The following is a 13,187-nucleotide window of genomic DNA, read 5'->3' on the forward strand; positions in this document are numbered from 1 at the left end:
ATATTTAAAATTCTCATTTTAAATCAGCTATTCGTAACAATTTAAGCTATTTTTTTCTGTGTGTTTTTGGTTCCGTTAAAATGAACAGTTCTAGCTTCTTTGTAAAAAGTCATCTTGTTTTTAAGGTAATTATCAGACATAAAACTTTGCGGTTTTCATTACTGTGTATCAGTAGATTTTGCGAGTGTTCTACAATGAAAGATATTCTTTTTCATTTAAGATTTCTTACAAAAAAATTTCTACCCTGGTGTTTCCAGATATGTGTGCTTTCCTAAAATGCCAATATTAATAAAAATATCTGGATTTCTTAAAATAAAGACAGAAGGTTTACACATTATGAAATTTAAATTGCACTACATAATGTTTTATAAAACTGCAATATGTAAAAAATATACAAACAAAAGGTCAATTGGTCACAACACTCACTTGAGTAACTTTTGCCCTGCTGTTTAATAGCAGATTTTCCCCATTGTTGCAGTGAGGCTATTGTGGCCCCGAAGGAACACCCCAGGGATCATGACTTCAACAATTTCGAATGAACTCAACCCCAGGATTGCATCCACATAAGTGTTAGCTTTTCTGACTTTTTAGTAGCTTTGTTTAAAATTGGCCCAGAGATTTTTGAGAATGTGAAAAGTTTACTGATAGACGGGCAGCTAGACGGACCGACGACGGACAATAGATAACCAGAAAAGCTCGCTTTAGCTTTCAGCTCAGCTGTGCTTAAAATTACAATCTAAACAGCATTGTTTTAAAAACTGACACATTACAAAGACTTTTTGTACAGCATAAATGTGATTCTTTAAAATTGAATAATTACTATTTGATTTGTACAACATTAATGTGGTATTAAAGCATTAACTAAATACAAAGTCTTATTTGTACAGCATTAATGTGGTATTAAAGCATTGACTAATTACATACTCTTATTTGTGCTACATTAATGTGGTATTGTAAGAGTGACTGATTACTAAGTTTTATTCATGCTACATTCATTTGGTATTGTAAGAGTGAGTGATTACAAACTCTTATTCTTACATTTAAAGAATCACTCATGTCTGCTGGGTATGCCAGGGCATTAACGATGTTGGCATGCTACATTAGAAAAAGTCCATTATTGTAAGAGTATTACTTTATAATAAAGAATCACTACGCTTCAGATAATTAGAAAAACTACTACGTTAGTTTCCCTGATAATCCCTACTGACGTGACTTTTTAGAAATTTGGACGTGATTCCTTAGATGTACATTTATATGTAAAACAAAAGGTCCGGGGGCCTTTACGTTCACCTAAGTAAAAGGATATGGACATAACGAACAGTATTCAATCTCAAAGTCCATAAAACAATAACCATGCTATTAGTTTATTTACTTAATACACAGGAACGAAGAATAATATTAAAAAAAAAACTTGGAAAATTTTCAGTACATAACCAACAACCTTCCCCCCCCCTTTCACCAAAATCTCTGACGCAGGGGGCATGAAATTCACAACATTGGAAGAGGTACCCCTGCTGATCATGGGTATTTATTTATTTATTTAGTTACATAATAACAAGGAGCTGAGAAGATTTTTTAAAAAAATTTCTGACTTTATAATCAATTATGCCAAAACATAACACCAGAACCCCTGAGCAAGAGGCCACAGATTTCACAATCTTGGAAGATGAACCCTTACTCATCATAACTGAATATTTCGTAAAACTTGTATTTTTAGTAGAAAGCAGGAGAAAAAATGATTTTTTTAAAGAAATAATGCACTTCCACTATATAGAGCAATAATAATAGGGTACCCATTCCGCTAATTCTCTCTACATTGGTCCACAAAATTCAAATTTATAAAAGAGGCAATATCCGAGATTCACATCAAAGTTGGTACACAGATCCCGTTTTATTTTTTAAAGACAACTAATGGAACAATCGGATTTTTTTTCAAGAATCAAAAACATTTTAAATTGATTTTTCATTATGTTTTATGTAACAGTTAGAAAATTTGTTTGATAAGTATCTAAAAATTAATTCATTATTACATATTATATATGACTAACTGTATTTAACTATATTATTTACAACTATTTAAAAGAAAAACTGCAAGATAGAGAAATAATTGAATTTTATAGGTCGAAACTCATTTTTCTGACTTTAATATGAAATTTAGATGAACAGTCTTAATTATTTCATTTAAACACATAATGATTAAAGTAATACATGGCGGAATTTTGATAGGTTTACTCTTGATTTAGAATGTTTCTTCACATAAAGAGAGAAGTTCCATGTAAGTTTCACAATTTAAATCAGTCGCATTTCATAAATATCACAGATTAAAAACAATTACCGATTAATTTCAGAATTTAGTAGTAGAAAAGTTTAAATTTAAATTATCTAAAGAAACGTGGCTGTCAGTAGCACAGTTAACACTACTGTTAAAAAGACATTTTTGTGTGCAAATATGAAGTGTAAAACTTACACACGCATTGTCTGCCTTTAGGCATCTTTATTGCTTATTACCGCCACCTTTATTATAAACAACATTTATTTTTTAATAGAAAGAAAACATGATTGTTAATAATTTAATTCAATGATAGAAATATTGAAGAAGAAGAAGGAACTTAATGTAATTGTCTAAAATATGTTACTTGAATACGAAAGCAACAGAAAGTTTCTGTTTGTTTGACAAAAATAAAATATCAGATTTGTAATGAAATATCAGATCTGATTATAAATGTTCTCTAGTTCCTGTGTCTGATCATCATCATAGTCTGCTTTAGAGCTTCATCTCTCTTCCAATGATGCCATACCGGGTATTTAGCACCAGAATCACCAGATTGTCCGTACTGTCCGTTAAGGTTTGAGAAGTAACAGGCGTTGTACCACCAGCCTCCGCGCCAGGACGTAGCACAGCTACCACTTTCCCTGTCGTTATCCTGGTCCTTTGTTGAAAATTTCATTCCATTGTGAGGATCAGTCAAACTATCACCTGTATAACAGAGTACCACTGGGCCGATCAAAGTTTAACATAGGAATATATAGGAACAATCTTTAAATATCTTCTTCTCAAGAACCACTGAGCCAGGAAAGATGAAACTCATGTGGAATCATCTTCAGGTAGTGTAGATTCAACTTTATTAAAATCATGATCCCTTGGGGTAGAGTGGGGCTAAAATGGCCGAATAAAAATTTTACATAGGGATATATAGGAACATTTTTGAAAAATCTTCTCCTCAAAAACCAGGAAAGATGAAACTCATGTGGAATCATCCTCAGGTAGTGTAGATTCAAGTTTGTTCAAATCATGACCCCGGGGGTAGGGTGGGGCCAAAATAGCCAATCAAAGTTTTAGATAGGAATATTTAGGAAAAATCTTTAAAAATCTTCTTCTCAAGAACCACTGGGCCAGGAAAGATGAAACTCATGTGGAATCATCTTCAGGTAGTGTAGATTCAAGTTTGTTCAAATCATGACCCCCGGGGTAGGGTTGGGCCAATATGGTCAATAAAGGTTTTACAAAGGAAGATATAGGAAAAATCTTTATAAATCTTCTTCTTAAGAACCACTGGGCCAGGAAAGATGTTCAAATCATGACCCCCGGGGCAAGGGTGGGGCCAAATGGCCGATAAAAGTTTTAAATCCAAGGCAATATATAGGGAAACCTTTTTAAATCTTCTTTTCAAGTACTTCAAAGCCATGCTTAGTGATATTTATAGGGAATCATCCTCAGGTATTGTAGATTCTAGTTTGTTCAAATCATGACCCCCTGGGGGGTTAAAATTCAAGCCCCCTCCCCCTCCCCGCCCTCAGTTAACTTTCAGTTCGGATCTGATATGTGCTTTTTTCTAGTCAATTGCTCAGGTGAGCGTCGTGGCCCCTGGACCTCTTTTTGGTAAGTAAATCGATGGATATATACATACCTGCTGTTCCTGAATACAGTGCTGCTATCCTATAAGTTGACAATTCTATCCTATCCTATCGTGAATCCTGCTTCCACAATCCTATCCTGTGATTTCAGTCTAATCCTATCCTATCCTATCCTGCAACTCTCAGTTTTTTAATATTTAGGAATTAATTTGACAAAACGAAAAAAAAAGGGAATTACCAGAAAATAAAATCAGATATAGTTATGGTATTCATTTAAATGTTATATATTTTAATGGAGAAAAATAATCGAGATCGGCATTCCATAATTCCCGACTGACCGCACAAATTAAATTTACGATTATCATAACCATGTTAAAAAAAATAATGTTAACAAACAGATCGTAATTACACGTGGACAAATACTGATTTTGCAAACTTAACATTTGTAAAGAAATTGGCCTACCAGAAGAATTAAAGAAAAATATACTTAGTGTTTTAAATTTCTTACTAACAATGATCGTGAGACCCGGGATCGCGACTTGCGTCCGACGTGTAATATTTAATTATTTTTAAAAAGCATATGCCTATATGGTAATAATGTTTAAGTAACTATATGTTCCATGTAAAATTTTATTTTTTCCTAAACTGAGCACCATGAAAATAACATGCATGTACATGTATAGATCAAGTCTAACTGTGCCTGTGTAACAGGTTTTTCTGTATGCAGTTCTGAAAAAAAAGATATGACTAGACCATAAACCAAACAGACAAGTCAAATGTAGATCTAGAATATCTTGACTTTCACATATTAAACATTTTAAATGTGAAATTGTCTTATAATATCAATATTAATTGTAGATTTTTTTATTTAAATTCATAATTTATTCTTTTTTTTAAATTTCAGTTCATTATCTATTGTATGTGATATTTTTCAAACATGCAAAACATATAGTTGCTAAATTCAAGATAATCTAATTGTTAATTTTTTTCATTTCACTTCAGTTTTTGCTCAGTTTATGGTAAGCTCACCACCGTACAAATGTATTTCAATTTTCAATTTTTTTTTGTGTGTAAAAATTTAATAATTCATGTTTAATAGAATATATTTTCTAAATTTGATATTGGTTGACAGATTGACATTAATAAATATTGTAGTGAGGTCACACATGTTTCTAAGATCTTATAAAACATTCATGAGAAATTCAGAATTCACATTATTAACATGTATAACTCATTCTTGAGTAAAACAAGTTTATATTTGACCTTGGCATTTGATCTTGAATGTTAATCAGTGTCAGATTGAGAAATATTAAAATGCTCCATGCATGTTCCTTAAAGATCTTATAAAAGATGCATAAGAATTCACAGTACTTACAGCCTTTATAACACATTCTTGAGTAAGCTTTGTATTTGACCTTGACATTTGATCATAAAATTTTCAGTGTTTAAATGAGGAAAAATACTTTATCAAGTTCACAATATTTTTATTCAAGGTGATTCCTCAACAATGTTTAACAATTGAATATTCCATTACCATGAGACAGTCATTAAAAGTATCCATGTACAGCATATATGAATTTCAATGCAAAGATCACAGATACATATACATGAACTTTGTTTAAATTAAAGTTTATCAATGTTTTTATTACACTTGTATAATGTTTTACATGCATATAATTTGGCTGTCTTAACCGTCGCTCAAATTGAAATTCAAATGTCAGAGTTATTGTCAAAGAGATGGTCATAAACCGAACAGTTCTTCAAATGTCAACAATGCACAGAAAACACACTGATCTCCTTAATAAAAACACCATGATTTCAGACTTAGGACTCCGTGACACTGGTTTGAACATCTTTCATCATTTACTCTTACAGCATATGGCATGAACTGCATTCTGTACAGCTGCAAATGTGCAGGGATTCCTGAAAAAAAAACATAAAATGAAATTATAGGCATGTTGATTGTAAATTTTGTCATAACACATTTCATACACATTTAAAATGTTTAAAATGTTTTTGATTGTGACTATCTTTCACATTTCATGTACAATTGGTTTTAATTTCACCTTTTTCTCTCTCAAAAGTAATGCATTTAGAAATCATGAAAAATAAAATCTTATACTGCAACCTCAGTCATAAGAAAATAAATAAAAAAAAATCTTATTTAACATTTAATTTACTTCTACATTATAATTCATTTTATCTTGTCAACTTGCTTACAAGTATGAATACATTTGTTTTAGTGACTTTTCTTTATTTTCTGCTTGTATTTATCTATTTAATGTTTTTTCTTGGTTTTTTTTTTGGGTCTTGAAATTTGAATATGAAAATCTATGATACTCCAACATGATGACCAGAAAAATTCAACATTTCTTTCAGTTTTACTCTCAATATTTTTGAAAGAAGAAAATCACTTGTTCCGAGTAACTGCAGACATGTCACGTCAACTCAGATAATGATGTTTATGTATTTTAATGACCATGTGAAAATACATGATGAAAATAAAATCATACATACTTTTTAGGTTGAAATCCTCGTACTGCGATGACGCATGAGTGCAGACAATCCATTTACTGTAATGATAAAAATGAAAAGATTAACTTATGTTTCATAACTCACAATACATCATACATACATGTACAATATGTAAGTGCACTGCTGAGTGAGCTCATTAAACATTTAAGCAGAAGCATTAGAAATGGTCATGGTGATTCTACATTCATTTATTATTAATTACACAGAAATGAAAAAAAACAAACTATTTTCTGACCTTTATAGGAAAATGATGAGAGTAACAACCTGATTTAGGCATAATACATATGATTGTTTTAGTCTTAGAGCTTATTGATAGCTGATTGAATCATATGACACAGTATTTGAAAATATTACCTCCCCCCCCCCACCCGCTTCTGTCTACACTACTAAAATGTTTATAGTTTAAGACATAAGAACATTGTTTAAAGGGATAATATGTATAAAAGAGCACACATGTACATTGTACAGTGTGAAGTATGTACTTACATGATATCGCAAATCATCTATTCAAGTCCGCTGTTGACGGTTCCTGCGGAATTATCCAAACAAACAGAGCATATTTAACAGAAAAAACATGTTATTACACTTTTACACAAGTAAGAATCGGTTAAATCATCCAAACAAGCTGAAGAAATACGGTCTTTCGATGCCTGGACTCTTCGTTGTTTACATTCCCAATTCTTCGGTGGCAGAGGATAGTTTTTTTTGCAATCAAAACGTTTGACTGACGGTTTACCTAATATTGAGCTGCTTTAAAAATGTGCATTGAAAAATTTTAAATTCCCTCTACATGTAATAATAGTATGATGTAGTCCCTTGAGAAATTTGAAGCTTTTAGGAATAAAACATGTACAACTTACACAATGAGCTCTAAAGATGGCACAGGGACAATCTCAAAATTTCATGTGAATCAAGCCTATTTTCACTATTTCGCCGCAGCCGCATCTGCTTCCAGGCCCGTGCGCCTGACCTAAGCTACCACACAAATTGCAGAATAACATTTGTACATACCAATGAACAGCAAGAGATAATGGCTCAACCACCTTGTTTTCAAGCTACAATTCATCCTGTGAACCCACCCCGCTTTTCTGGTGAAATACCGGTAGAGCGAGTTTTGAGCTTAGTTTCGTATTTCTAGTCCATATCCCATGTACAAGTAGTAGTGACACTAAAGTGTCATATTTCAATAAAATATACAAGGCCACCAATTCCCTCCAAATGCACCCATAAAATATTCTAGCTATAAAATTACCTATAATATGCATTCAAACCTCAGGTTTCCCTATTTTTCTATTTTTTGACCGGTACTTAATTTGAAACTATCCTCTGCCACCTTTAACTTTCAAAGTTTGTCTTGCAAGTAATAAACCTTGCTCAATTCAAAAAGAACATGCAATTCTGAGTAAAAATATACCAAATATGTCTTGATTCATTGAAAAATAAAAAAGTTATGGCCAAATAAGAGACCTCACCAATTCTCGGTCAACCACCTTAACCCCATATTGTTTCTTACACATAAAACAAATGCAATTCTTACAACTCCAGATAATAAATATGCCAGCAAAAAAGTGTTAAATGGTAATTTTAATCTATTTCAAAATACATTTATATGTAAAAAGTCAAATATAAAGGGCACATCTTGGTGAAATGTACTCACATGTATCACATACTCCCCTACTTTTCATGTTCTATGAAATTCCATTTTATCTCTTGTTCACTTGGTTTTATATACCTATAACTTCTTTGCAAAGTTAAAACCCCTTTCAACTTTCAAGATATTTATCATGATATGCAGAAAACCCTCTTGAATCATATGCTAAAGAAAAAGTGTCCGGGAAATGGCTGTTCAACACCTTACCCCTGCAGCCATTTCTCTCTCTCTCTCTCTCTCTCTCTCAGTGTAATGAAAATGCACTGTAAAAATTTGTTTGTCTTAGCTGAATTCTTTCTAAGTGTCTGATATTCACTTTTAACAGTTATGAGTAATCAAATACATACATTTCATTCTCCTGAATACTAAAAGTGATTATTCTGTCCATCCTGGGCAATTGTGGGCAGATTATATGGGCCTGGCTGAATTCAATAATTACATGAGAATGCACATTTTATTGATATTACTTCATTAAACAAAAAGGGGGGGGGCATATTTCATGAAAATATTACTAACAGAATAGGTTAAATTTGGAAAAATAAAGCAAAAAAAGTTTTTTTGTACTAAATATGGTTAGGTTTAGTGACATTTAGGTATGCTGACTGATTTTTATTTTCAAAATAATTATATTTAGTAAATTAGGTTAAAAAAATGGCAAATATATGTAATTTCAGTGATATTGCACTAATTAATACACTTAAATTTTAATTAGATTTAATTGATTAAAGCAAGACATGATTTTAATTATGCGACAATACCCAAAGTATCAAATTCAAACAATTAATTTATTCTCTGGCAAAAAATGCCTGAATCTTATATGATTTATTATGCTGATGGTTCAATGTCTTTAAAAAAATATGCTGGAAAAGAGTAACCTCCCTTGCTTTTTAGTGAATATACCCAACTGTACAGATTTTAAATAACAGAAACAAAGTATTTTTTTAAATTGACATACATCAATAAACCCTTTTGAATAAAAATCAGACTAAAATTCACATTTCTAAAAATTGATGCATTCTTGAAGGTGGCAGAGGATAGTTTTTTTTGCAACCAAAACGTTTGACTGACGGTTTACCTAATATTGAGCTGCTTTAAAAATGTGCATTGAAAAATTTTAAATTCCCTCTACATGTAATAATAGTATGATGTAGTCCCTTGAGAAATTTGAAGCTTTTAGGAATAAAACATGTACAACTTACACAATGAGCCCTAAAGATGGCGCAGGGACAATCTCAAAATTTCATGTGAATCAAGCCTATTTTCACTATTTCGCCGCAGCCGCATCTGCTTCCAGGCCCGTGCGCCTGACCTAAGCTACCACACAAATTGCACAATAACATTTGTACATACCAATGAACAGCAAGAGATAATGGCTCAACCACCTCGTTTTCAAGCTACAATTCATCCTGTGAACCCACCCCGCTTTTCTGGTGAAATACAGGTAGAGCGAGTTTTGAGCTTAGTTTCGTATTTCTAGTCCATATCCCATGTACAGTAGTAGTGACACTAAAGTGTCATATTTCAATAAAACATACAAGGCCACCAATTCCCTCCAAATGCACCCTAAGAAATCTTCTAGCTATAAAATTACCTATAATATGCATTCAAACCTCAGGTTTCTCTATTTTCTTTTTTCTATTTTTTGACCGGTACTTTATACTCGAAACTCTCCTCTGCCACCTTCCGGTGATGAGTCACGGTTAGATCGTACGTCGTGTTACTCGAAGTTTATAATGTAAATATGTGTTTAGAGAAAAGAATGTTTTATTTTCTATTGAAAAATTTATAAATATTTCTTTTGTAAACATTTTATATCGTATTTCGTTTTTGTAATTTATTCTGAAATATGAATAAACATTTGCTAGAATCTGATTGGCTGTAGGATACAGGATAGGATAGGATAGGATAGGATTGGATTAACTTCTATATGTTTGTATCGTGAATCCTCAATCCTGAATCCTATCCGATCCTATCCCATGTCAACTTGTGGGATAGCAGCACTGTACCCCGACACGAGTTTGTATTTATTGTCTTCGTCTCGAAGATAAAATGTGGAGTACTGAGCGTATGCTTTTTCGCCATTAAATCTTTGTAGCTCAACCCGAAGTTCCTGGTCCTTGTTCTTTGTCAACTCATAAATTGCGTCATTTCCTTAAAAACGGGGAAAACAGGCACATAACGTTATGGTACCGAATTTTTGTGCTTTTTTGACATGTAGACAAAATTAATATTCTATTACTAAACAGACTATTTTTCCCTATCATTCAACTAAGCGCGTTGTAAAATTTCTGGTAATGTGAGATTGTTTACTGTTCAATTTTACTTGAAATGCATAGAGTAGTTTTATAAAACACCTTGGAGATAATCATAAAATAACGTATAAGCTGTATGACCATGTATATTAACCAACGGAAAAAAAACAATTTCACTCTAAGAATATTTTTCCTATTATTTTTCCTGTTATTAGCAGACCTTTTTTATATTCATAGGAAGCAGAAATTGTGCAAAACCTTATGCGTGAAAAGAAGAAAACACTTGCTGTGGCCTTCAACTCGACATTTATATATATCGACGACGTATTGTCAATTAATAATGGTTATTTCCACTTTTGTGTCAATACAATATATCCTGGTGATCTTGAGATAAAAGATACCACAAAGTCTGACACATCAGATTCATACTTGGGATATTTTACTTGAAAAAGACGTTAATGGAAATCAAACAACCATGCTCTATGATAAACGTGATGACTTTAACTTTTCCATCCTCAACTTTCCTTACTTAATCAGCAATATACCTTCATCATCTACATACGGAGTGTATATATCTCAGTTGATTCGATACGCAAGAGAATGCTCTACGCATGGATAATTTCTAAAACAAGGTAAATACTAGTTATTAACAAACAAGTTGATGAAACAAGAATTTAGCAGTCTTGTTCTAAAGTCATTGTTTCCTAAGTTCTTTGATCAATGGCCTTGTCAGCAAATACAATTTATCATTGAGTTAACATGTTTAAAGAAAAGAAGTGTGGACGACAAATATTATATTTTTTGTTACATGTTAGACTGCATTAACAGTAGAGGTTTAGATGTCCCATACGTACCTAACCAGTAGTTTTTAGAGGCATTCCCAAACCCCTCTTTATATTCGTTCCATGTTCGGTAAAAATCCAAGTCGCCGTCTTGTCTTTTCTGAAAAGTCTGTAAACAGCATTCATTTATTTACTTAATTGGTACTTGTCATAAAAATAAAAAAGAAATAAATTGATCATTACATTTTTCTATCCTATTAATTTGCTGCGGTGTGGAGGAATATCTGGTTTTCGCTATTCTTTGGTTATCTAGAGTCACTGGGTGATAAGAATAAGTATCTTTGATTTGTTTTGGACAAACTAATTATAAATTAGCAATTTGTCACATTGTTGTTTTGTTCAGCTAACTGAAGTGGATTGAGTTCATTTGGCAGAAAATGAAAATATGCAGACGTTTATTTTAACAAGCTCAATGATCAGGATCTTGAAGATTCAGTATTTATTTATTGTTTTTATGTTCATTTTCATATTCTAGTCATCACCAATAAAAGAACATTTCATTCAAAACGCTACACACCGTCCATCCTCCTCCATCTGTACGTCAGGTTAGAGTAAACAGACCTTACTAGGTGTTGTCGATGTACAACATTGATAATAAAACACACTACTCACCGTCCATCTTCCTCCATCTTTCTACATGTCACAGAAGACCTCTCTCCAGGTGTTGCCAGTGTATAACTGACAATAAAAGACACTCACCAAGTGTCCACCCCCTCCATCTGTCTTCATATCACAGTAGACATATCTCCAGGTGTTGTCGATGAATAACATTGAGAATAAAACACATTACTCACCGTCCACCCTCCTCCACCTGTCGTCATGTCACAGAAGACCTCTCTCCATGTGTCAGCGTAAATAACATACACTCCATCTTGTTCAATCTTGTCTGGGTCTCTTTTCACAATGTCTAAACAATCTTTATATATTTTTTTTTATTAAAAAAGAAAAAAAAAAAATGTATTATTAATTTCATTAAAATTCCTTTTTGTTAACATCTTTCAAACGTATAATTCAATGGAGAAAAAAATATAATCATAAGTCCTGGTAAAATAAAATTTTAAAAAAAATTAATTGGAGATCTATGATTAAGGTTAGTTTTTGTTGAAAATAAAATTAACATTATTTGGAAATGCAAAGCCAGAAATTCATTATCAAAAGCTATAAAGAAAACAAGTATTTTGTAAAGTCATAATGATTTTCTTTGTTACACACATAGATATACATCAACCAGTGTTAAAATTCGTATGGAATTCAAGTGATTGGATTTAAAAGAATACAGTGGTTGCCCATGTCAAAGGTTACAGAATAAAAATAACTAATTTTTGTAAAATATTAGGTTTTTTAAAGTACATATATTCTGTGTCAAATATTTTAAAGCTAAAATGAAGGTAATTTGTTTTTAAACCTTGTAACAAAGTGATGAATTAATTGTTTTCATTGTTAAGCACTTCATTTATTGTACTAGTTTGTGAATGATTAATACCGATATAAATTTAAACCGGATAATGAAACAAATTTTAAAAAATTATTGTATTCAGAATATACCAAATTCCCTTTATTAACAGAGTATTTAATTACTTAAAAGTTTTTTTCACTGTATAACCAACTACATGTAAATAAATTTTCATTGTCCTTGAACTAGCTTTTTTATTTATGTGAGAGAAAAAAAATTATTCAAAAGTAAAATGTAAAATATGTATTAGGTAAATAAAGATTGCATTCTTTAAACAAATAAACGCACTATTACTTAGCCTTAATTTTTGAAGAGAAGAAAATAAACATAACATTATTAATTTTTTTAATGGAGCAAGAGTTTTTTATTTTAATGAAAAGGAAAAGATAATGATCTTGACATGTCAATTTATATTTATCTCCTTATATTAATTAACATCCAATTAATATACATGTTTGATAAAGGAACCCCCTTTGGGAAAAAAGCCATTGGCTTTCATGGGTTTTCCTTGGTAAAAAAAACAGGAATATTTTTTTTGTTTTTTGTTGATTGAATTTTATTAATTTAAATTTTTTAATGCCCCTTTTTAAAAATTTTTA

At 31.6% G+C, this 13,187-nt stretch overlaps 1 protein-coding gene and 1 long non-coding RNA gene across 2 annotated transcripts; both read right to left on the reverse strand.

Annotated features, from left to right (window-relative positions):
* Window positions 1–5,293: 5,293 nt before the first annotated feature.
* LOC134261419 (uncharacterized) lies at window positions 5,294–9,913 on the reverse strand. The gene is made up of 4 exons (XR_009990815.1): window positions 9,722–9,913; window positions 6,877–7,070; window positions 6,373–6,428; window positions 5,294–5,778 (listed from the first exon to the last, which is right to left on the reverse strand). It is a non-coding gene; the product is annotated as an uncharacterized LOC134261419 (long non-coding RNA).
* Window positions 9,914–10,010: 97 nt separating this feature from the next.
* Window positions 10,011–11,906, reverse strand: LOC134261420 (ryncolin-1-like). Its single transcript, XM_062743862.1, has 3 exons — window positions 11,835–11,906; window positions 11,148–11,244; window positions 10,011–10,192 (listed from the first exon to the last, which is right to left on the reverse strand). Exons 1-3 carry the CDS (start codon window positions 11,904–11,906, stop codon window positions 10,011–10,013), a joined length of 351 nt encoding a protein of 116 aa, XP_062599846.1.
* Between the last annotated feature and the right edge of the window lie 1,281 nt (window positions 11,907–13,187).

Source organism: Saccostrea cucullata, unplaced genomic scaffold (assembly GCF_032062105.1).
Source record: "Saccostrea cucullata isolate Sc308-1 unplaced genomic scaffold, CSIRO_AGI_Scuc_v1 ctg11399, whole genome shotgun sequence".
NCBI lineage: Eukaryota > Metazoa > Mollusca > Bivalvia > Ostreida > Ostreidae > Saccostrea > Saccostrea cuccullata.